The sequence below is a fragment of the Octopus bimaculoides genome, chromosome 12 (assembly GCF_046866305.1).
Source record: "Octopus bimaculoides isolate indiv1 chromosome 12, ASM4686630v1, whole genome shotgun sequence".
NCBI lineage: Eukaryota > Metazoa > Mollusca > Cephalopoda > Octopoda > Octopodidae > Octopus > Octopus bimaculoides.
In genome coordinates, this window is record NC_142939.1 from 236474 (window position 1) to 261473 (window position 25000).

The 25000-nt window shown below is 38.0% G+C and overlaps 1 protein-coding gene across 3 annotated transcripts in view; it reads right to left on the reverse strand.

Moving 5' to 3' along the window:
* LOC106880139 (voltage-gated potassium channel subunit beta-2) overlaps positions 1–25000 on the reverse strand; it is a 223955-nt gene that overhangs the window by 138753 nt on the left and 60202 nt on the right. For all 3 annotated transcript variants that reach the window (XM_089360669.1, XM_089360670.1, XM_089360672.1), the window contains exon 2: positions 15096–15236. In XM_089360669.1, the coding sequence (XP_089216795.1) occupies positions 15096–15118 (23 nt within the window). In that variant the 5' untranslated portion in view covers positions 15119–15236. The remainder of the gene's footprint in view (positions 1–15095; positions 15237–25000) is intronic.

Consider the following 25000-nt stretch of genomic DNA (forward strand, 5'->3'; position numbering starts at 1 on the left):
GAAAAATCAATCATTACACCGATGAGAGCTTGGGGGGAATGTAAAATAAAAAGAAATGAAAGAAAGAATGAACGAACAAAAGAAAGAAAGGAGGGAAGGAAAGAAGAAGAACTACAAAACATCCAAGACTAGAATATATCAGGCAATAGTTTATCTCTATACTTGAATGCATGATCTTATGCTAACATTATAATATCTACGTTAGTGAAATGAACTCATTCAATGTAACATTAAACTGATGCATCATACACGCCCTTTTAAACTTCTTCAACAAAATCACAGGGAAATAAAAGAAAAAAAAACTATCAGATAATACTCTATCCGAGACAATAAACGTGAGAAAACTCCTTGAAAAGAATTAAACAGGTAGTCAATAGACAAGCATCACCTTAAACTTAAACAAGACTAACTTTAGTAGTATTCTATTGGAACGTAACATTGATGTCAAACTTACACAAATGTAAACACAAACGTGTGTCGGTTTATATTATATAGAATGTGAATTCTTATCTTAATGGAGAAAGGCTTATTTTTTATGTGACATTACTGCTTTTTACGTATCTTCTTGATGTTTTATTTAAAAAAATTATTTATGACTGAAGAGACTCGATGTAGAATCTATAACATAATGGAAAATGTTAAGTCCGAAATGTTGAATGATGCTCAATCGATTCATTGACAGATAACAAAATAGTATTTGCACATTTTGAATAGTTTGATAACAGGAGTTGTAAGTGTGATAAAAAGAAATTGACGATAAACTATTGATAGTTTCACTAGATATCGGCTGAGATTTGAACTGTAGCTCTTATTTCCCCCCAGTTTAGAACCACGAACTAATATATTTCCATAAAAGAATACTTGGCGCCATAAAATTAATTAAAACCTGCGTGAATATATCTCGACTACTCATCACTGGCTAACTTGTTATGGTTAACGTGACAATCTTCAAAAGTAGTGAGTTTGCTGCCAAACAGTTTGGTTGAAGATTCTTGAAGTATGGTTAACAGCTATAAAAAGATTGGTAAATTCAACTTACCTAGAGAACAGTGGCAGCTCGTGTATAGGAACTGCGGAACTGTATCACCCCTATTTCCACTCAATATTATCGATAACATTCAATATAATGAGTCCTTTTTTTCTTTAATTCTTTCTTTATACTTGTACATTATATAATCCTTAAGCTTAATGTTAGTAACCATTCCCTAGTTTATGAAAAAAATGCAAAAATCCTTGTATAGAACTGTGCACTTCACGGTTCCAGTGATGCGGTGTTTGGCCGTTGTGCACATGCTCACATGTCCGAGATAGGAAGCTTCACTTAGGGAGAGAGAGCACTGTGTGAACGACAGTGCCGGGTGAAAAATAGAGCTTCCTTTTGACTCAGCGTGTGTTGTGCTTAAAAACATGTTTATATTCTTGAATGTGATAAAATGTAGAATTTAATTATTATCCTGTTTCCAGCTTCAGTGTTACTGCCAGTATTTGAAAAACAGGGCACATTTTCCCCTTATTTTGTGATTTAGGGGAGATTTTTGAAAAACAAGGGGGAATCCGAGGCGGTGGTCACTGAACAAATTAAACGCACTACCCGGCAGTGGCTAAAACGCGAACCGATCAAGTTTATGTTAAATTTTCTTTTTATATGTTTGTTTCCTTTTACACAAAATTTAAATAATGACTAAAAATTTTCTGAAGCAGCACCACTTCTAATTTTATCTACGAGCTGCCACTGCTAGAGAAGCGCTAAGTTGTCTAGGGGAATCTATGTCGCTTGTCTTAAGTTGTATCCTCTCGCTCTCATTTTTAAGTAACATGCTTATGTCGTAGTCGACAAAAGATATCAACCTTAACTTGTGGTGTCTAGTAACAAATTAATTACATGCAGTAATTAATTTCTTTGTGCTACCTTCATTTTATTAGCCAGCAAGTTATATACAGAAGATTCTAAACCGTTATGTTCATTGAACATTAATCCATTAATTTATTGGATGTATATTTGTAAATGGCCCAGTGGTTAGGGCAGCAGACTCGCGGTCGTAGGATCGCAGTTTCGATTCCCAGACAAGCCATTGTGAGTGTTTATTGAGCGAAAACACCGCGAAGCTCCGGTAGGGGGTGGTGGTGAACCCTGCTGTACTCTTTCACCACAACTTTTTCTCAGTCTTTCTTCCTGTTTCCGTTGTACCTGTATTTCAAAGGGCCAGCCTTGTCACATTCTGTGTCACGCTGAATCTCCCTGAGAACTACGTTAAGGGTACGTGTATCTGTGGAGTGCTCAGCCACTTGCACGTTAGCGACGTCACTGGTGCCAAGTTGTATCAGTCTTTGCCTTTCCCTTGGATAACATCCGTGGCGTGTAGAGGGGAGCCTGGTATGCATGGACGACTGCTGGTCTTCCATAAACAACCTTGCCTGGACTTGTGCCTCGGAGGGTAACTTTGTAGGTGCAATCCCATGGTCATTCATGACCGAAGGGGGTCACAACAAATATTTGTAAACATAACGACGCAGGTTAATAAAATATTTGGAGACTCAAACTTTAGTGTGGTTATTGTCTACACACGCAACTTTCTCAACTTGTGAACAGCCGACTAAGAAGAATAGAGGAATTACCATTACTCTAAAATAGTATGCTAGGATCATACATCAAAGAAGAAATGCTTCTCGTGTATGCGTATGCGTGTGTGTATGTGTGTATGTGTGTATGTGTGCTTGTGTGTGGGGTGGGTGGAGAGAGAGAGAGAGAGAAAGAAAGAAAGAGTAGAAGCTGGGGATACATTTTTATGTTTTAGTTGTTAAAATCTTTCACGAACGACTTTCCCCAATAACAGAACTAATCCGTTGCTTTCGCTTGTAGAACTGATCAATATTCAATGCTATTTTGCACAGAATTAACATTTTGTTGAAAATAAATGACATCTGTCACAAGAAGAATCACTACTTTATTCGGTCCAATCATACAAACTGGCTTCTATTCATATAACCAACTGTTCTATGTGGTTCACAACATCCACATCTTATCTCTGATAGGCTCGAAATGACATGTCGAATACGGGATTATCAGCTTGCATGTAATTCAGTTAAAATCTAATGCATGCATTTCAATGTCTATGTGGACAGTACACTGAATTCTGCAGGTCATCGTCAAGACACTATTATGTCTGCAAACATTGACCAAGTTAGTGTCACGTTCTTTTATTAAAATAGCATTTAAAAATCTAAATTATATATTGCAGGCGAGAAGTGGCCGTGGCATTTTCTATCACTTTTCACCCTTACTAACGAGGGTGATTTGAATAATAGTCGTCTTGAACTTCAGCAGCTGGAATGTACGAGGGTGAGTCAAAAAGTAATGCCATTTTGTTTAGGACAGGTATAATTACCAATACAGGAACATGTATCATACATCAAAATGAAGCTTGTCCTCTGTGGATCACATCCCTACTTCTCAACACAGTCACCGTTTCTCTCAATAGCAATGTTCCACCTTGAATGAGAGCATGTATCCCTGCCCCGTAAAATTCTGTTGACTGTTCTTTGAGCCACGTCTTCACTACAGTTTTCACTTCCTCATCACTGGACTATTATCGTCACTGGACTATCATCTCTTCGGTCTCGGACATTTATTCATATATCTACATGCATCTGCGTGGGTTGTATGTTTGCTGTTAACCCTGGTGAGGAAGCTCACGCACAGCGATATGTTAGAATCTGTGCAGTGTTATCGGTGCTGTGTAGAGATGTTGTTGACGTTAGTGAGAGACTTAATGGTGGCGACGAAGAAGGAGGTTGCTATAATGTGGTCAGTGGTTAGACCTTAGAAGGTCCGGAACCAACAAACTCCGAGACTAGGAGGAGGTGAGTTTTTATAGCCAACTCAAATGGAGTTTAGAACAGACTGTCTCACGTGATTTATTTGGAGGCTGTGATTGGCTGGGTTGCATATTGGCATGTGATAGAGTAAGAGACAAATTGCGCCAATACCAAACAATCAGATACAACGGAGTCCAAAACAGCGCCCAAAGGTTAGCTGTTACCTGCTACGTTCGTATGTATGTCTATATAATAGAGAGAGGAAGTTCACAAAGTTAACTCTTGGAATTCGAACTCAAAATGCAGGAAAGAGAAGCTAATTATTAGGAGATATTTAGTCTGGTGCACAATCGTTTCTTCTACGAGCACCGCCCTGTCATTTAAGAACTGAGACTCTGTTTCTCGGGTTTATTTATCTTGTGACTTAAAGAGGTGTCAGGTGATACCTTGGGAAGAGATATTTCACATCTGTTAAGAGAATTAAACTGTTGTTTTTGCATGTACTGATATTAATGGTATGGGGGAGAGTGTCTTCAGTGTGCATACGGTGATGGTCACGGTAGTGATAAGATGCTAATGAAGACGGTAGAAAAAGTGGTGCTGCGATGGTGACGGTTGTAATGGTGAAGTTAATGAGGTTGAAAAGCTTTTAAAATTGTGTAGTTTAAAAGTGCATCGTTGTTTAATATGGTTGTAGAGAACTGGTTAACTCAGAAAAGTAGGAACCATTGTAGAACAGTCATTCACCATTAAATAACATAGTCACGTGTTTTAGGAAACTAAAGCACGTGGGTACTAAAGATACATTTAGCATACTAAATACTAAAAAGAACTATTGAATTCTCCGGTGTGGGATTTATCACCATGCAAATGATATTTACTGTTTTTTCTTAATGAAAAAATAAACGCAGGAGTGGCTGTGTGGTAAGAAGCTTGCTTACCACATGGTTCTGGCTTCAGTCCCACAGCATGATACCTGGGGCAAGTGTCTTCTACTATAGTCTCGGGTCGACTAAAGCCTTGTGAGTGGATTTGGTAGACGGAAACTGAAAGAAGCCCGTCGGTTGTCAAGCAATCTTAGGGGGACAAACACAGACACACAAACATATATATATATATATATATATATATATATATATATATATAGATAGATAGATAGATAGATAGATAGATAGATAGATAGTTAAGGCGGTGAGCTGGCAGAAACGTTAGCACACCGGGCGAAATGCTTAGCGGTATTTCGTCTGCCGTTACGTTCTGAGTTCAAATTCTGCCGAGGTCGACTTTGCCTTTCATCCATTCGGGGGCCGATAAATTAAGTACCAGTTATGCACTGGGGTCGATGTAATCGACTTAATCCCTTTGTCTGTCCTTGTTTGTCCCCTCTGTGTTTAGCCCCTTGTGGGCAATAAAGAAATAAGAAACGTTAGCATGCCGGGCGAAATGCTTAGAGATATTTCGTCTGTCTTTACGTTCCGAGTTCAAATTCCGCTGATGTCGACTTTGCCTTTCATCATTTCGGGGTCGATAAATGAAGTGCCAGTTGTGTACTGGGGTCGATCTAATCGACTGGCCCCTCCCCAAAAATTTCGGGTCTTGTACCTAGAGTAGGAAAAAAAGAAAAAGAAGTCATTGTAGTAGTGTCGATTGCAATAGCATTGATGACGGAAATGAAGGTCGGGAGGTTGTGGAAAGAAGTGTTGATGTTTACCTGTTGTCATAATCGTTGTATCAAAAGCGCGTGGCTGAGTGGTTAGGGTATTCAGCTCACGATCGTAAGGTCATGAGTTCAGTTCCCAGTGACGCGCTGTGTTCCCTCAGCAAAACACTTTACTTCACGTTGCTCCAGTCCACTCAGCTGGCAAAAATTAGTACTACCTGTAATTCAAAGGGCCAGCCTTGTCACACTGTGTCACGCTGAATCTCCCTGAGAACTACGTTAAGGGTACACGTGTCTGTGGAGTGCTCAGCCACTTGCAATTTAATTTCACGAGCAGGCTGTTCTTTTGATCGGATCAACTGGAGCCCTCGTCGTCGTCGTAACTGTTAGGGTGTCAGTTAGTTGTGTCAGTTACTGGTGGTGGCGTTGCAGTCACTACCATTACTACTAATATTACACTTTAAAAAATTCTTTTTTCATTATTCCTGAAGATATCTTATTTCTGTTGAGTAAAATTTTAAATAAACATTTAAATATCTGCAGTATATAAATGAGTTCAACTTTAACATGTGAGATTATAATTGAAGCTTAGAGTATGAGACTACGCTCAGAAAAACTCACGTTTTAGCATAAAATAGAAACTTTTCTAAAACTGATTAAAATGAATTCTTACTATTTTTTTAATATTTGGTTTTTATCGTCCGTTGTGAAATATCTTGAAAAATTAGCTGGTGTTTTAATTTTAAAAATATGATCTGTAATATAAAATATGCATAGATTAAATATTTTAATGATTTCAGAGGTCAGATCAAATCCTTTATATTCCTCACGGTTGTGTCGCTTGGCAATTGTCGTGGTGGTGGCTGCTGCTGCTGTTTGTTGCATTGGTGAATGAAAATGTATTTCTCGGGCTGCGTAAAGAAGTGACTGACAACAAGATTTTATTACTGCACATAGAGTTTTAATTTTTTTGCTTTTTTACAAATACTAACAGCAATAATTGCTTACAGACAGGGACATACTCCTCAGTGCTTACGACAGGTTAACTGATATAGCAATCTGTGGCTGGCTCATCACAGCTGGAAAATAATTGCGCTATATTCGTGGCAACGAAAATTCCTGTCTACTAGCTGCAATCTGTCTTAATCAGTTGGTTGTGGTGAGAATGAAGACGCATGCGGCTGCCTCAACATTTTGCGATTAACGCTAAAACTCACCTTTTTAAATGGCGCAAGGAGAACATTTTAGAAAATCGAATCACGCGGTGGCTTGTTGCTAATTGGTTACTTAATAAACCGATCACGGGAAACTACTGTAGTTAGGTCGTGATGTATGACCAGTTATCAAGCGGTTAGGTTTTGAACCACCGCTACAGTGGTAATGGACGTTGTGGTAGTGCTACGAAGATGGCAGTGGAGAATTTTCCTTTTTATTTTACTAGAATTTATATTTTTAAAAATTGTCATTCAACTCTTGGGAAAACTGAACGTGGCCATTCTCTTCGTAATTTTTAACATTCAAAATGTAATTGTTACATTTGGTCACGGTTTTTTGTGATGCTAGTTGGTGGTAACGTTTGTTTCTTTGATATTGAAGTGGTGGTATTGGTTAATGGTGCTATTAGTCAATAATGGTTGTGGTGATGGCGGCAGTGGTGACGTCTGTTTCTTTGCGACTGGAATGATGTTGTTGATTCCTGCGTTGGTGGTAGCTCTTTGTTTATTCTAAGTACTCGTGGTAGCGGCGGAGGTGGCTCAATTAATCAAAGGAAACTTGTTGTAAAGAGTAGTGTCATGTTTTCCGTTGAATTTCCAAGGCCTAACAAATAAATGATGAATAATTAAACAATGAAAAATAAACGGAAGGAATCATTTTCTGATAAACGGCACAAAGGAAATATGTACCGCCATCATCAAAATTTGTGTATGTGTGTCAGTGTGTGTGTGCACACGCGTATGTGCGTGCAGGTGTAATATGCTTCTGTATGTTTGTATAGGTCACTGTGTACGTCCTTTTCTTGTTCTTCATGTACGTTTTTTTATTTTATATATATATATATATATCAGACCGATGTATGTATATAAACATCATATATTGGTTGGAATTATTGTAGAGGGAATAAATTACAACCATAATGTGGTATAGTAATTAATTAATTTATTTATTTATTTATTTGACAGTTACTCTGAAGTTTCTCTTTGTCCTTCTATAAGTAATGCGATTATGAACGCAGGTGATACAACACACAAGTGTTTATATACACACACACACACACACACACATATATATATATATATATATATATATATATATATATATATATATATGTAATATAGAATCAGACAAGAACACAAAACATCCAGATGGACGATACAAAGAAAACACGGACAGGTCATTCGGAGTTTTCTTTCTCCAGTCGAGATCCAGATTATCCTTACAATTTCGGCTGGTTATTCTCAATATTTCTCTAATCTGGCCAGCCCCAAGGAAAAACTAAGCTAAGAGCATTAGTTTCCTTGGAAGAAAGCAGCGAATGTATATAAAAACAAGGACGGAAAAACGAACAATGATACACAAATACAGTAGGAATAATAACGGGACATAACAACAGATGTCTTTCGACAAAGGACGAATAAAATTAAGCTGGCGTATATGGCGTATATATATATGTATATATATATGAATTTGTCCAAAAAGAATTTCGTCTGTTAAAACACTAGCCGGTGCAGCGTGGTGGTGACAGCTGTGCCGTGTATGTGTGATTTTGACCTTCAATCTAATACTAACCACATCATGGTACATTAGTTAGTCATCTATCACACATGCTTGAGTGAGTATATTGAACAGCGAATTCATTTGGAAGAGAAACTTGTTTGTGTGATATTCTGTTCCTAATTAAAATTTGACTGATCAAACGCTGCAATGGTTCTACAGGAAGAGTGTTTTGGGCTGTATTATCATGAATAGAATTTCAAATCAGAAAGGTCATCGATTGAAGACGATCTCAAACGTGGTCGATCTTCCAGACTGCGAACGCCAGCCCATTGCGAAAGTGCAGCCTGTTATTCGTAAAAAGTCGTTTACCAGTGTGTTCGTAAAGTGTTTCGAAAAGTAGGCCTCTGTAAAAGTGCTTTCTATATGGTTTAATAGAATAATTGAAGACGCATCGTGTTATTGTAAAAATTTGTTGACAGATGAAGAAAGAGAGAATCGAGGCTCAATTGAAATAAAGAATTGTTTGTCATTGGAATGCAAATAGGAAATTTGTCATTGCAGTTGCAGAAACTTGGCTACACGTCTACAATGTCAAGAGAGAAACGTCGCCGTTACAATATAGTGGATTAACATCACAGCAACAACAACATATCCAGCCACTGTCATTTTTTTTTTTTTTGGTCTTTAGTCGCAGTAATTTCTTATCCAGAATCATTTTCTTTTATACATATTCCTGGACACGCAGTGAATCATCACTCCGATTCTCTTTGATATGTTTTAGATGTGTAGCAGTCAGACATCACGTGCAAACTTCAACACTTTCACGTGATCGGTCTATTAAGCAACCAATCAGCGTCAAGCCGTCGCGTGATCCAATTTTCTAGTTTTCTGCTCGTACTCTATATGAAACTGCGTTTGGCGGTAAATCATTGCAGTGCGTTAGAAGACGCCCGAACGATATCCGTTTCCACTCCAGCTCGACGGACCGCGTAAACGGCTCAGACAAAGTGCAGAATGCTGAGGCAGCTGCGGTACGTTGTGCTTAGCGGTATTTCGCCTGTCTTTACGTTCAAATTCCACCGAGGTCGACTTTGCCTTTCATCCTTTCGGAATCGATAAATTAAGTACCAGTTGCATACTGGGGAACGATGTAATCGACTGGCTCCCTCCCCCAAAATTTCGGGTCTTGTGCCTTGAGTAGAGAAGATTACATAATGCTATCGTTCATATTTGTATCTTTTGGTGTCTTGAGATTTTCTTCAAATGAGGAAACCATAATTGTTCTGCAATATACATGAGCTGGTTGGATTTAGGGAGAGCTGATAAAGTCTTCTGTAAAAATATGTGAAAACAGACTCTGTGTGCGTCCGTACGTACACGCGTACTTGCGTGCGAGCGTGTGCGTGTGTTTGTGCGTGTGCGTGTGGCTATGTCCTTATGTTTGTACATTCCATAATCTGCCCTAATTACATCGTTTCTGGTCCAATTATGCATTAAAAGAAATAGAGCAAGATCAATAAAAAGTAGAAACGAAAAGCTAAACATAAATCGGTCCAAAAATGTAAGTCGAACTATTTCTCTACTATCCTTAAACTATAATAAAGTTGTTAATTCACATAGTAAGACGGCAGCAATCAATGGCACTGTTGACTGATTGGCTCCGATTTAATCTGATGTTTAAAGAAGGATCTATGGAATTACGGACTGCTGTCGTTGCACCGAGATACTTCCATCGATTAATCATTATGTTTTGAAAGTGAAGGAAATAAAATGGTAATGTTGTTGAAAGAAGAATTGTATAAAAGAAATCAAACAAACTGGAGATGCTGTAATGTACTTCAGGCTACTGTTGGTTGTGTATCTCCGAAATACTTGCAGACGTGCGACTCATAGCTTAATTATACCCACAATAATCAGTTATGAAACAAATTGACTGTTGTGACATGTCAAGTCTATCTTTATTAGAAAAGCAGGATGGTGCCATAGTTTCTACAAAACCTACAAGATTAAGTGGAAATAAAACTGTTGGAACGTCTGCAGGTCAATGTATAAAATGAGGAGAAGAGAGGCGGGAAAGTTCCTTAAAGTGGTGGTCCTACGTTAGAATGGTTTGGGTAAAGTTAACACAGATTTTACGAGGGAAATAGAAGAAGAAGAGGGGGAATCAAGTAAGCTTTGGAGTCGGTAATATCTAGCAATACAGGTAATCATTGTAGCTGTTGTAGAAGAGACAAAGGTAGGGATATACTGCGAACGTAGAAAACTGGTTGTGACGTACTGACGAATGAAGATTAACAGTCAGCCTAAAGATTTTCTCATGCATTCCAGACTGTGTGTAGCAAAACCATCCTTCGGAAACTGAGAGCACTATACAGAGCAGGGCTGCGTAACCGTTTTAATATCTGGGCCAGATCCAAAACCTGGATTTTTTTAGGGGGCCGCACCAAAAGAAAAAAGTAAAACACAAATCGGTTAAAAAGAATTTATTATATTTATAGGAAGAAGACCGTCGGTAGCCGCCAGAGTCGATTAAATAAGTACCAGTTACGCACTGGGTCGTTCTAATCGACTTAATCCTTTTGTCTGTTTTTCTGTCCTTCTTTGTCCCCTCCGTGCTTAGCCCCCTGTGGGCAATAATGAGATAAATCGTTAGTATGCCGGGCAAAATACTTAGCGGCATTTCATCCTCTTTTACGCTCTGTGTTCAAATTCTGCCGAGGTTGACTTTGCCGTTCATCCTTTCGAGGACGCTAAAATAAGCACCAGTTACGCACTGGGGGTTAATGTAATCGAATTATCTGGTCCCCCGAAATTGCTAGTCTTGTGCCAAAATGTGAAATCAGTATGTATTCAGTACCTTTAAGATGGCAGAATCGTTTCAGTGCCGGACAAAATGCTTAGCAACATTTCGTCCGACTTTACGTTCTGAGTTCAAATTCCGCCGAGGTCGACTTTGCTTTTCATCTTTTCGGGATTGATAAAACAAGCACCAGTTGAACTCTGGGGTCGATGTAATCGACGTACAACCTCTCTCGAAATTGCTGGCCTTGTACCAAAATATGAAGCCAATATGTAATGAGCATTTTCTCTCTCGTTCATGTGTGTGTATATATATATATATATATATATATATATATATACATAGACACAGAGTACACATACACACACATACACACACGCGTGTATAGTAGTAGTGGTAGTAGTGTAATAAGTAATCTCGTACGTTATATATATTTACTTTATCAACGACAACTTGAAGCCGTGATGTCAAGTGCATTCAATAAATAATTCAAATCTCAGACATTAAGGACCTCAGTGTCGATAATAAATCTTACAGTTTATCTCGTTATGAAGCCCGAGATATTTAGAAGAGAGAAGCTAGGAATTGATGATGTCCACAAGTTTTCAGATTAGTTTAGTTGCCTACAGTCGAGCAGTAGTATGTCTGAAGAAGATGGATCCTTCACCTATCTCCACGATGAGCATTCCGTTGTTTAACTGAACTCGTTAAATAAACATGTAAGCAAAGACAGCCGGCTGGCAGAATCGTTAACACGCTGGGCGAAACGTTTGGGGCTTATTCTTCCCTCCTTACGTTTTGAGTTCAAATTCTGCCGACATCGACTTTATTTTTCGATCCCCCACCCCGACGCCATATTTTCGGGGTCGATAAAGTAAGCACCAGTTGATCACTGGAATCTCTATGTTATCGATTTACCCGATCTACGAAATCGCTGGCCTAGTGCCAAAATTTGAAACCTAATTAACATGTAAGTGGGTGAGTATTCCATAGACGTTTGCACCTTTAATACAATATACATGATGAGACTGGATCTTAGAATTTCAGGAACAATACAGCTGACGAGATTCCACTCAGTTTTTGCCCACCTAATTTCAATCACAAAATTTGCGTCCACCTGAGATAAAGGTAAAAAATACTTGATGACTGAGATGCTACCTCGTGGGATTGAACTCAAGGCTCAGGATTTCGAAGAGAGCATCTTAACTATTAAGCGCTGCTTGCGTTCTGTCTTTGAACTTACAAACTATAAATATTAGAAGTGGGACAAATGTTAGCTCTTCTACGTGGTAGTGTAAGCTGCTAGAAACAGCAGCTAAATCTTCCTTCAATAATTCTCTACTGTTTAAGAAAGAGAGGATAATGTATTAGATATATATGATGGCTGAAAGTAAAATGAGTTAGTCATGGCAGAATAATTTAGATCATTGCTTGACTCGATCCGGGCAGAACAAAAACAACACAATGCTAAGATTACAGAACTAAATAAGTTTTGGGCGATATTTAAACAATTCTACAAGATGGATGGACAAATTTTTTTTATTTCTTAAGACTGTCTATAAACTTACAAAAATGTTCCGCATCAGCAAGTTTTTCAGGAAAGCATTTTATTAAATTTCTTTGAGTGACAAATGAACAAATTAAGAGAATTTTTTTTATACTTAATGACTTGGCTTTTTTCAATAAAACATCTTATATTTAGAACCAACGGAGAATATCTGTATAGTCGCTCAACCTACCAGAAAAAGAACAAAATCTCCCTCATATCACACACTTCTCAAAAATGTACTCCTAGATACACTATCTCTTAAAATAAAATATAAAAGAGATGACCGTGTTTGTAATACATTTGGTCTTAGGTATGTCTATTCTGGACTGATTCGAGATTAAATTACAGCACTTTTCTTTTTAGTTTTCTACGGGTTTCTTAGGCATTCAAGAACGTTCAATATTCAAAATCTGATCGCAAACGTCGTTGTCATCTTCATCCTTACAGTTAGTTTCTTTTCACCTCGATCAATTTTTCGAGGAGAATTAGATTAAGTGATGTATATATTGCGCAAGTCCCATGTAGTATCAGTAAGCTTGCTGTAAATTCCAGGCAGTATATCTCTCCCAGTATATAATTATTGTTACTGCTATTCGTAAAAGACCACCACGGTTTGATTTGATTGTGCGTTAATAAAATCTGTTAAATGCTCGCTGGTGTTGTTCTGTCACTTTTTCACGCAACCCCAGAAACATATTTCCATTCATCAGCTCAACCAATCACCACAGTAGACCAATAACAACACCCAAGTGACAACCTGTTTGGCTTTAATGAAGGCGGTAGGCAGGTATAGATAACTAACATACTGGAAAGGCACACAAAGCGTATTATCATATTTAGTTTCATCCCTTCCAATTCTGAGTTCAAATCCTGCTTGAGCTAACTTTTTCTTTTATATCACAGGGTTGGAAATATTACAGACCAACAGTATGAAAAACATTTTTGTCTTCTTCCTGAGATAGAATCAGTGAGTGATAATTCCTATTGGTTTCAAATTTTTGACACAAAGCTAGCAAGTTCGGGGGAGGGGTAAGTCAATTACATCGACCCTAGTGCTCAACTGGTGCTTATTATATCGACTCTGAAAGGATGAAAAGTAAAGTCGAACTCAGAATGTAATGACGGACGAAATGCCGCTAAGCATTTCTCCTTGTGTGCTAACGATTCTGCCGGCTCGCTGCCATGATGATAATCCCTATTAACTGTAAAATTGTCTTTACTTTTCCTATTCGTAAAACACTGACCTTTTGCTTGTATAGGAAACCTAGATGATTGATGAAAGGGGTAGAAATAGCCAACAAAATAAAGTATCATCTAAATGCATTTAGTTTGATCTCTTTGAGATTCAAGTTCAAAACCCGCGAGAGTTAACTTTATTTTCATATCCTGGAACCTAGATCTAATCACCGTCTTTCATTAGCTGAATGAAACTTTGGAGGCATTGAGAATCGAAATAAATCAATAAATTAATGAAGCTATTAAAAATATTTCTTTAAACTGGAGACATTGGCAGCAACTATTTCGCCGAGAGTGCAAAATCGATGGTTGCAAGGCGTAAATAGTCTGCTCTTTGTTACGATTAATAAAAAGAAACCAAATAGAGCCACCACCAAAGAACAAAATGTAACAAAACAATGTTTAAGCATCGATTATTTCCCTTGCAGAAACTGAAATTATAATTGTCCTCAAGACTGTGTATGGAGATGAAACTTTCTTCTACATTAATTACGCAGTCAATTTGTAATGCAATTATATGTGGAAATACGAATATATTCATTAGGGAATTAAACATACCGAGACATTCACCACATTTCAATAATATGCAAATAAGTCATTTCTTAATTGTTCATTAGAGAAGTGGCAACACCTTTGAGCAACAGGAAATTCCCCTGTGACTCAGTTTCGATTCTCAGTCGGTGCTAATTCATTTACATTGTTAATAGTGGATGAAATAAATATGAACATTATGGTAGGCCCATTTATCCTACCAACCAAAACCTAAGGATTCACTGTCTTTACAACAAAGAAAACTAATATTTTAAGGAAGTGTCTGGAGCGCTGTCGATACAGAAGCAAGATCCAGTTTTATTCGGAGCCAGGGAAAAACATTGTCTTTCCAATTTTTTTTTTTTTTGTCAACTAACACGGACAAAATGTATACAAACGGTATACATTTTCTATAAAATCAGTTTTGATGATTCTCCGAAACGCGATGAAAGCATTAAATAAATAATTATCCAATCTATACACATACACACACACACATATATATAACTTCGGATTAGCTATAAATATGAAAATGAAAAAAGAAAAGAGACAACTTTCGATAATATACTTTAAATGGTAAACAAATGTAGATCAATTATGGCCATATTTTTCAAATAAGAGGTAGATACACTGAAATAGATTTTACTCATCATTTTCTTCTCCGTGTAGACTTGAACTGGAAAAGTTTGGAAAAGTTTCTTATGGGTCTGAGCCGTATTACACGCAACTACGAGAACTGAACTCACGGATGTTATGTTTCTTGCTCAGAAATAAAATGTCGTACTTACCTGTATTGGACTATGGTAGACATTATCGTTTACTTTCTCATATTTGTCCCTTTTGTTAAATGTTTGTTTTTATGCTTTACTTAATTATTATATTGGCGTTTTTCGAGTATTTCAAATGTTAACTGGTAACGGCACCATAGTCTGTTGGAAATCAAGGAAATAGAAGAAATGCAATTAGACCAAGAGACTATTAAAGTACACAGCCACGCACGCACACATGCACAGGCACGCGCACATGCACAGGCACGCGCACACACATACGTATACTGAGACGCACACATACGAATATATACATACATAGAGATACATCTATATGCATATGCATACGCATATATATATATATATATATATATATATATATATATATATATATTATATATAGACATCTAATACGAAGGTAGTCAAAAAGTAATGCCATTTTGTTTAGAACAGGTATAATTACCAACACAGGAACATATATCATACGTCAAAATGAAGCTGGTCCTCTGTGAATCGCATCCCCACTTCTCAACATAGTCACCGTTTATCTCAATAGCAATGTTCCACCTTCGAGTGAGAGCATGTATCCCTTATTTACTTTTGGAGCGGTTTTGTGTTTTTCTTATTTCTTTATTGCCCACAAGGGGCTAAACACAGAAGGGACAAACAAAGACAGACAAAGGGATTAAGTCGATTACATCGACCCCAGTGCGTAACTGGTACTTAATTTATCGACCCCGAAAGGATGAAAGGCAAAGTGGACCTCGGCGGAATTTGAACTCACAACGTAACGGCAGACAAAGTACCGTTAAGCATTTCGCCCGGCGTGCTAACGATTCTGCCAGCTCACCGCCTTTGTTTTGTGTTTTTCTGTTGACGGTTTTTTCTGGTTCCTTCGATACTGGCTCTTTGGTTCACTGAGTAACAAATTTCGCTTCAACACGAATAAATGTTTATTTTCAGTAAAAATTTCTTATTTACTTTCTGCCCGTCGTATTAAGAAACAATTTCTATTATCAAGTTATTTTCATTGTTTATTGTCTTCTGAACTTATGTATTAGTGTGTACGTATATAACCACGCCTAGAAGGAAAGTGTCAAATTTGTCTACAATGTCAAGGTCAGCCAATATAATGCCTCTGTCTAGGGAAAGAGAAACAGCTGCAGAAAGGGAAGCACGCCAAGAAACGAACATACTGTGCACTACAAAAACCAGAGCATCTCAAAGTGATAAACAAAGGTATGCACGGCTGACTAGTAATAGTATCCCAGCTGCAAAACGAAGAGCGGTTGCAACAGCTCAGAGAAGCAACTTCTATGAAGCAGTTTTCAATTATACAGTTCATTTTGCAGATGACACTAGAGTTTCTATTGGTGCAATGATAACTGAGTGCATACATTGTAAAGCAAGGAAGTAGCCTGGAGAGACATCTGCTCTGTGCTGCAGTGGTGGAAAGGTTAAACTCCCAGCAATCTCCCAAAGCTAGACAAAACGTGTTTTTAAATTACGTATATTTACTTTATATACATATATGAGTTGAAACTTTCTTTTAACATTTCACTTAACGCCTATAATCCATGCTAGTATGGGCTGGAGAGTTATTAATATAGAAAGTTGGTATCTCAGCTACTAGCAGTTGAGACCTGCGTAATCTAGAAAACGTTTTTAAATTTCACTATTTTCTTTAACCCAAGCAACGCCGGGTATTTCTGCTAGTAAATATATATACATACATATACTCATATATGTATGTATATATATATATATATATATATATATATATATATATATATATATATATATATTCACACGCACGCGCGCACACACATATGCATACAAGCACACACACTCACACACAGAGTTTTACATAGGTTTTTTTGTTTTGTTTCAAAAACACAGATATAAGTAGAGCTTACTATTATAACAAGTATATACATATATATATAAATATATATATATATATATATATATATATATATATATATATATATATATATATATATATATATAATATATATACATACAGCTAAATATTCCCGAACGTTGTAGGTCTTTTGTTAGTCAGTTGTTCAGCAGGACGGAAAGCGGGAAAGGAATAAAGAAACGCAGATATTTGAGTATTCCTGTAACCATATACTAGTGAGTGTTGGTGATCTGAATCTCGTATACAATGATTACAAACAACCTTTATGATTTCACTAGTACACGACAGAAACACATTGAACATTCAAATATCAGCATTCTGTCATTCCTTTTCGTTTTCTATCCAGTGAAGATGCTGGATCCCTCGGGATGTAGTTGGTGATAACTTCAATACAATAAACGGTAGATTCTGTAAGGCTAACATGCAGCTTGATGTCATCTTGGGAATTATGATAAAAGATGTCACATGAGGAAGAGATTTCTAGTGTTGATGCAGTCTGACTGCGATGCAAAGTCAGTTAAATATTCATAACTTAATTTTATATTGTTTTGGCTCAATATTTTATGGTAGCTATGGATGGCGAGGAAGTATGCATGTAATTATTTTTAAAAAGTGCTTAGTGATGTGCTTTTAAAGAAGTGTTCAGCGTACAACGGGGCTGAATAGTGGGTTAAACCCCAAAATATTTAGTGTTCGTTGTTTGTATGGGTATGATATGATAGCTTTGTTTTCTATGTAACTAATGGTTTTAACTTATATTCTTAACTGCTCAGTGCTAAATTTGAATTCAGTGAATATCAGACTGATATTCCTTATGGTCACCTCTTAACTATTCCAAATTCAAACATATTTAGATTTCCTAATTTATTTACATACTGTTTTCCTCTCCATCTCAATCTGAACGTTATTGTATCTCCCCATAGTCGTATCTCCATCTTCATTTGTTTTAGTTACCCCTATAGTCACTATCAACACTTTTTTTTATCGTCCCTGAATCGTTTGTACAAGAACCTTTGCATTGGGAAAGTAATGCATTCGCGAAAAACTTGTCGTTATACGAAATCTCTTAACACGAAATTAGTTTTCCCGTTGATTCTGATGTTGTGAATTAATAATGAGTTCAGAAGAATTTGTTTTCGAAAAAATAACTACAAAAACTAACAATATGACCTATTTCATACATAAACACGACAAACATTTTGAAAGCAATATTTTTCTACATGTAGTATATTTGGTTAGTTCTGTGCCTCTTTGGGGTCACCAGAATGTCAATAACGACCTAGTCTTTGACATGCTGTGATTCAAGGGAGGAATACGTTGTGAGGGCTTGTAATTATTTTCTATTGATCCGTACTCAAAAATCCCTCTTGAGTTTTGCTGTGCTGCACCTGTCTGCAATGAAGAAATCTACCACTCGACAATGCTAAGTAAAACGAAACTTGGATTTTCTGAGTCCAAATCCCGCCTACCTGGAGAAAGCAACGGAAAACCATTCCATTATTCATCTCAAGTCTAGTCATCGGAGACGAAACTACTTAACTGCAGCAGTGGAGAGTACGGGCTCTCCTAGGTCGTACAGAGTGTGCTGGATAAGATTCACATGCGCTGGACCTGCTGAAAGGCAGATCACCATTAAACTACAGACATGAGTAAAGTCTTTAACTTTATTTCCCCAGTGGCATTTCCTCGAAGATGAAGCGTCAGAGGACTTTTGGGAGCTTTAAGTTCTGGTGTTGATTTTTCTTCTCGAGAACTAAAACTTCTTGTTGGTTTGAGTTACCAGAAAAGGAGACACTCAGTGCTAGGCAAGCATCGTGTCTATGATATATCGTAGATATTCTGATAGAATATACCCCATGACGATATCATCGTAAGTTTTCAATTTACTTCAATTTCTTTCGACAAGGACTTTGACAGACTGTAGGGAAAGGAAACCGAGATCTGTTGATGTTCATAACTTTTTCAAGTGCATAAGTGAAAGATATCAAATCAAACAATCCCAAATGGGATTCGAAATGCTTGAATGGACGCATCCCTACGAGAGTTTATCCTGTCTGTAATGTACATCAAATGAAATGAACTCAATCGTTCGTGAAAAGTGTTTCGTCTGTATTTCTTTATGACTTGACCGTATATTTGTGGAGAGAACTGATGATTTCATGCCATTCCTAACTACATAAGCGAAGTAAAGAAGTGAAATAATCTCAAACGATACGTGAGAATGTTTGGTGGCTTCAGCTTGCAGGGGAATGATGTCAAGCTTAACAATAAAGATGTTGAATTTCCATTTGTAAATGGTTATCAAATATTAAATAGCGTAGGGGGGTAAATAGAGAGAGAGAGAGATGAGAAAAAGTGGGGGTGAAAGAGAGAGAGTAAAGATGCGTATAGTTATAGTTAGGGTTAGTGGGGATGGTTTTGGTGGTGGAGGTAATGGCGGCGGCGGCGGCAACGGCGGCTGTAGTGGTGGTGGGGGTGGCGGTGATGGTTTGGGTCACGGTGGTGGTGGAGGGGCAACTGGTGGTGGTAGTGGTTGCAGTAATCAGACGTTATCATTAGAAGTAAGCTCAACACGAAGACACAAATACAATGCCACTTCACGATTCCAACTCAGATAAGACCCAGAAACTTGTTGAAATGCATGAGTTATCAGTAAAAAGAGGATTAAACTGAACGGTTTTGACAATATGGTCGATATTAGATTCAGTGTTGTTATTTTGTTGTGTTGCTGTTGACGTTGGTGTAGTTTCTTGTCGTAACGGCACTAGTATAGACAGTAGTAGTAGTAGTAGTAGTAGTAGTAGTAGTAGTAGTAGTAGTAGTAGTAGTAGTAGTGTCACCGTAGATACAATACTGATGAAGCGACCATGACACTACTACTACTACTACTACTACTACTACTACTACTACTACTACTACTACTACTACTACTATATTACGGAGATGTACTTGGATAGCAAGTGACCTGATCTGAGATCGTGTGCTAGAACGAAAACAATTGCAGCGTGGAAGGTGTTTATAAGCCATTTAAGAATCAGACAAAAACCTTTAGATTCACTTCAACATTTAAATTTAATTTGCCAAAATATTTTCGTCACTTTGAGACCGCGACTGACAAAATTCCGTGCTGCATCTCGGAATTTTGCCAGTGAACAGGTTGCGGTCTCAAAGCGACGAAAATATTTTGGCAAATTAAATTTAAATGTTGAAGTGAATCTAACGGTTTTTGTGTGATTCTTAAATGGCTTATAAACACCTTCCATGCTGCAATTGTTATATATATATATATATATATATATATATATATATACATATATATATATATACATTATAACGAAATACTTTCGTTAATTTTCTGAAGTTGGGATCATAATCCCGGAATATTGAATGCAAGGTAAGTCTACATTAATACATATTCTTGTGATTTGCCTTGCATTTACTTTGCATTGTTCTGGCCTTACCCATAATCATTTATACAATATATACATATAATGTATGGATGCATGTGTGTGTGTGCGTGTGTCTCACCACCGTTGTTGGTGTATTTACATCCCCGTAAATTAGCGGTTCGACAAAAGAAACCGATAGAATAAGTAGCAAGTTCCCCCAAAATATTAAATTAACCCTCCAATTCGTTCGACTAAAAATCCTTCAAGGTGGTGCTCCAGCATGGCCTTAGTCAAATGAATGAATCAAGTGAAATAAAATATTCTTTTATTATTTCTTTACTTGTTTCATTCATTTGACTGAGGCCATGCTGGAGCACCGCCTTGAAGGATTTTAGTCGAACAAATCAACCCCAGGACTGTTTTTTAAGCTTAGTACTTATTCTATCGGACTTCTTTAATCGAATTGCTAATTTTTAGGGGGAGGTAAACACACGAACACCGGTTGTCAAGTGGTGATGGGTGAGGGACAAATACAGAGACAAAGACACATACACGAGCACACGCACACGCACACATACATATACGACGGGCTTCTTTCAGTTTCCGTTTACCAAATCCAGCCAGAAGGCTTTGGTCGGGCCGGTGCTATAGCAGAAGACACTTGCCCAAGGTGTCACGCAGTGGGACTGAACCCGGAACCATGTGGTTGGAAAGCAGGCTTCTTATCACACAGCCACACCTGCACCTATGTGTGTGTGTATGTGTGTGTGTGTGTGTGTGTGTGTGTGTGTGTGTGTGTGTGTGTCTATGTCCTGGGTATTACTTGAAACTACATCCGGTTGCGAGGCTCTGATTCGGGATTTACAGGATTTCCAAGAATGTCGAATCTCCTTTAAGCCACTTTTGTTCCCAGGCCTCCCCTAACCCGAATTAGCAGTACCCCTCAGAGTCCCAGCTATAGGTTACCTAGGATATGTGATGACAATCCATTTGAAGGTAGCGGTGCAGAAATATTCTTGGCAGTTATCAAGACGCGCAGTGTAACCAACGGGTGTGAGGAACCCGTAGCTGTTGTCCTAGAAGAGGGGCACTCTGATGAAAAAGCCTGCAGTTTAACGTGATTAACGGCCATCTTGTTTCGGCCTTGTGAAGGCGCATGTCTCAGTGGTTAGAGCGTCGAGTTTACGATAGCAAAGTTGTGAGTTCGATTCCCGGATCGGGCTGCGTGTTGTGTTCTTGAGCAAGACACTTTATTTCACATTGCTCCAGTTCACTCAGCTGTAGAAATGAGTTGCGACGTTACTGGTGCCAAGCTGTATCGGCCCCTTTGCCTTCCCCTTGGATAACATTGGTGACGTAGAGAGGGGGAGGCTGGTATGCATGGGCGACTGTTGGTCTTCCATAAACAGACTTGCCCGAACTTGTGCCTCGGAGGGTAACTTTCTAGGTACAATCCCATAGTTATTCATGACCGAAGGAGGTCACCCACCGTTTCGGCCTTGCACTAGGTACTGATTATGAAGGCTCAGAGTGTGGTCCCCTTGTTGTACAAGCGTTTATCACTTCATTTCAGTGATGCACTGGTGTCTCTTTATGGTGGCCTCGTTTGCTATTCCATCTTCTGAAAGTCCTATAGTGATAGAAGAGGGCGACATATGCGGACCACACCGTCTGGAAGTGTTCAGTAAGATGCAACATTCGTGTGTCACCTGTGCTTCAAACCATGCAAATCATCTGCAACGGGACTGAATAATCATCTGAGAGATCATGGATGGAATGTCAGAAATGCCTTTGACAACGAAGAAGCCAAAAGGAGACAGCAACCATCAGTAAAGATGGAGCAATCACCATGTGTATACGTAATCCTCCTACATAATTTGTGGCCATGTACCAATGCAAAAGAATAAAGGGCAATACGTCAGGGGCAGACATTGATGTGTGGTTAAAGAGTTCAATTTACAACCACGTGGTTTCGGGTTCATTCCCACGACACGTTGGACATATATTTTCTACCATAGCCTCGGACCGACCAATGGACTGCGAGTGACTCTGGTAGTCAAAAACTGTATGGAAGCCTGTCTTATATGTATGTTTGTTTGTGTTTGTTCTCTACCACCACCACCACCACCACCACTTTACAACCGGTGTTGATTTGTTTATTTTCATTGCCTTCGTTGACCTGCCACTAAACGACAACAACAACAACAACAGCAACTATTTTAAAAGCCTTTACTTAGTCGCTCGACCTTGTGGAAATAACAGCTAACTCTTCTTCTTTCAACACTGTATTTTCTTTGATGAAGAAAAAGAAAAAGACATTAAACATTATGAGTGAGAAAATGAAAGACGGTATGGTCACATTTAGACTGCCTTTGATTCTAGATTTGCAAGATCAGGGCTGACTTTGGGCGAAAGAGCAATTTTAGATTGACAGACAAGCATTAATCCCTAATCATGCAACACGTTTCCCTCGGGGCCGATAATAGGGTTAAAGGAGATTTGAATCCTGATAGAAGCGCTGACAACGTAGCGGTTCCATGAGTAATTCTTTCAGTCCTACGACATAATGAAATAAAAGGCCAATAGATATGAGTGGAATGAAGTTCTGGCTATTTTTATCTTGCTGCACTATCTTGTTTTGTATTTTCCTCTTCGATCATGTTTCCATTCCAATTCCAATTAACCAGAGACAACTGAATTTCAATTCCATTTGTCTGGAGAGAACCGAAGGGTATTAAAAGAGATGTTAGACTTTATATTGACCAGTAAACGCACAACATACATATATATACACATATATGCACACATACGTATATACATACATATACACACATACATATATACATACATGTACACACATGTATACATATGTACACTTACATATGTACACACTCACAAACCTATATACACAATTAACTACATACATCCGTCTATATGTACATCGATGTACACACACATATATATATATACATATTGATTCCAACATCCGTACATACATGTACATGTGCACACAAACCCACACACACACATACGTAAATGTGTATGTACGAATATATGTGCGTGTGCGTGTGCGTACGTATATGTGCATGAATGTATATACGTGTGCCTATGTGTATTGCAAATTAGAGGACGAATCAATGGTTTGTTACTATTTTAAAAGAATATTATTTTGTAATTTAACTTGGAATTAACTTCTTTATCATTTTTTTTTAAGTAAGAAAAAAAAAAGAAAGAAATTGAGTTCACAGCGTATTGAAAGCAGTACTATGCTGGGATTACACTGTGATCATTTAAAAAGACAGAGAGAATGTTTCAGTCAGTTTTATTTCATTTCTACCAGAGATATTTATAGATTACTCTGATTGGTTCAAAGTTACAGATTGTTAAGGACAAGTTAGAGATAGCGATTTCTGTTTAATAGTATCATTTCTGTTTAATAGTATATTACTGGCAGAAAGGCGGCGAGCTGGCAGAAACGTTAGCACGCCGGGCGAAATGCTTAGTGGTATTTCGTCTGCCGTTACGTTCTTAGTTCAAGTTCCACCGAGTCGATTTTGCATTTCATCCTTTCGGGGTCGATAAATTAAGTACCAGTTACGCACTGGGGTCGATATAATCGACTTAATCCGTTTGTCTATCCTTGTTTGTCCCCTCTATGTTTAGCCCCTAGTGGGCAATAAAGAAATAAGAAACGTTAGCATGCCGGGCGAAATACTTAGCGGTATTTCGTCTGCCTTTACATTCTGAGTTCAAATTCCGCCGAGGTCGTCTTTGCCTTTCATCCTTTCGGGGACGATAAATTAAGTACCAGTTGCGTACTGAGGTCGATTTAATCGACTGGCCCCCTCTTAAAAAATTTCGATGTAATCGACCCACACCTTCCCCCGAAATTGCTGGCTTTGTGCCAAAAATTGAAATCAATATTACTGCCTTAGAATTATTTAAAGAAAAGATTTTTTTGCCTCTTCAGGAAAAGCAGTATCATCTACAATATTCTTTTCTACTCTACGCACAAGGCCCGATATTTTGGGGGAGGGGCCAGTCGATTAGATGACTCCACTACGCAACTGGTACTTAATTTATCAACCCCGAAAGGATGAAAGGCAAAGTCGACCTCGGCGGAATTTGAACAGAGAACGTAAAGACAGATGAAATACCGTTAATCATTTCGCCCGGCGTGCTAACGTTTCTGCCAGCTCGCCGCCTTGAAAATCCTACAATATTAAACACCTTACTGACAGAAATTCAGGGCAGCGGCCATATTTAGGCAACGAAATTGGTAGTTCTTATTGATTCTATACCTTAATAGAAAATTCATAGGATTGGTAAACTCTTAAAGGAATAATCTAGTTAATCTTTTGACAGATAACAGGATTGAAATATGCAGTCTTCAGGTAAGATTTACATTACAAAATCAACTCGTTTGTCGAAAGACCGTATATTTAGTAATTTCCTAAATAGGAATTGTTTTAACATTAGCAGTATTGAATGCTATTGATACAGATGGAATATATCGATCCCACAGATTAATAGACATGCTAAAATAAATTTGTGTTGTTGATGCTGTCGCTCTTGCGACATGTTTGGTGGATGGTGACCCTAAATCGAGAATT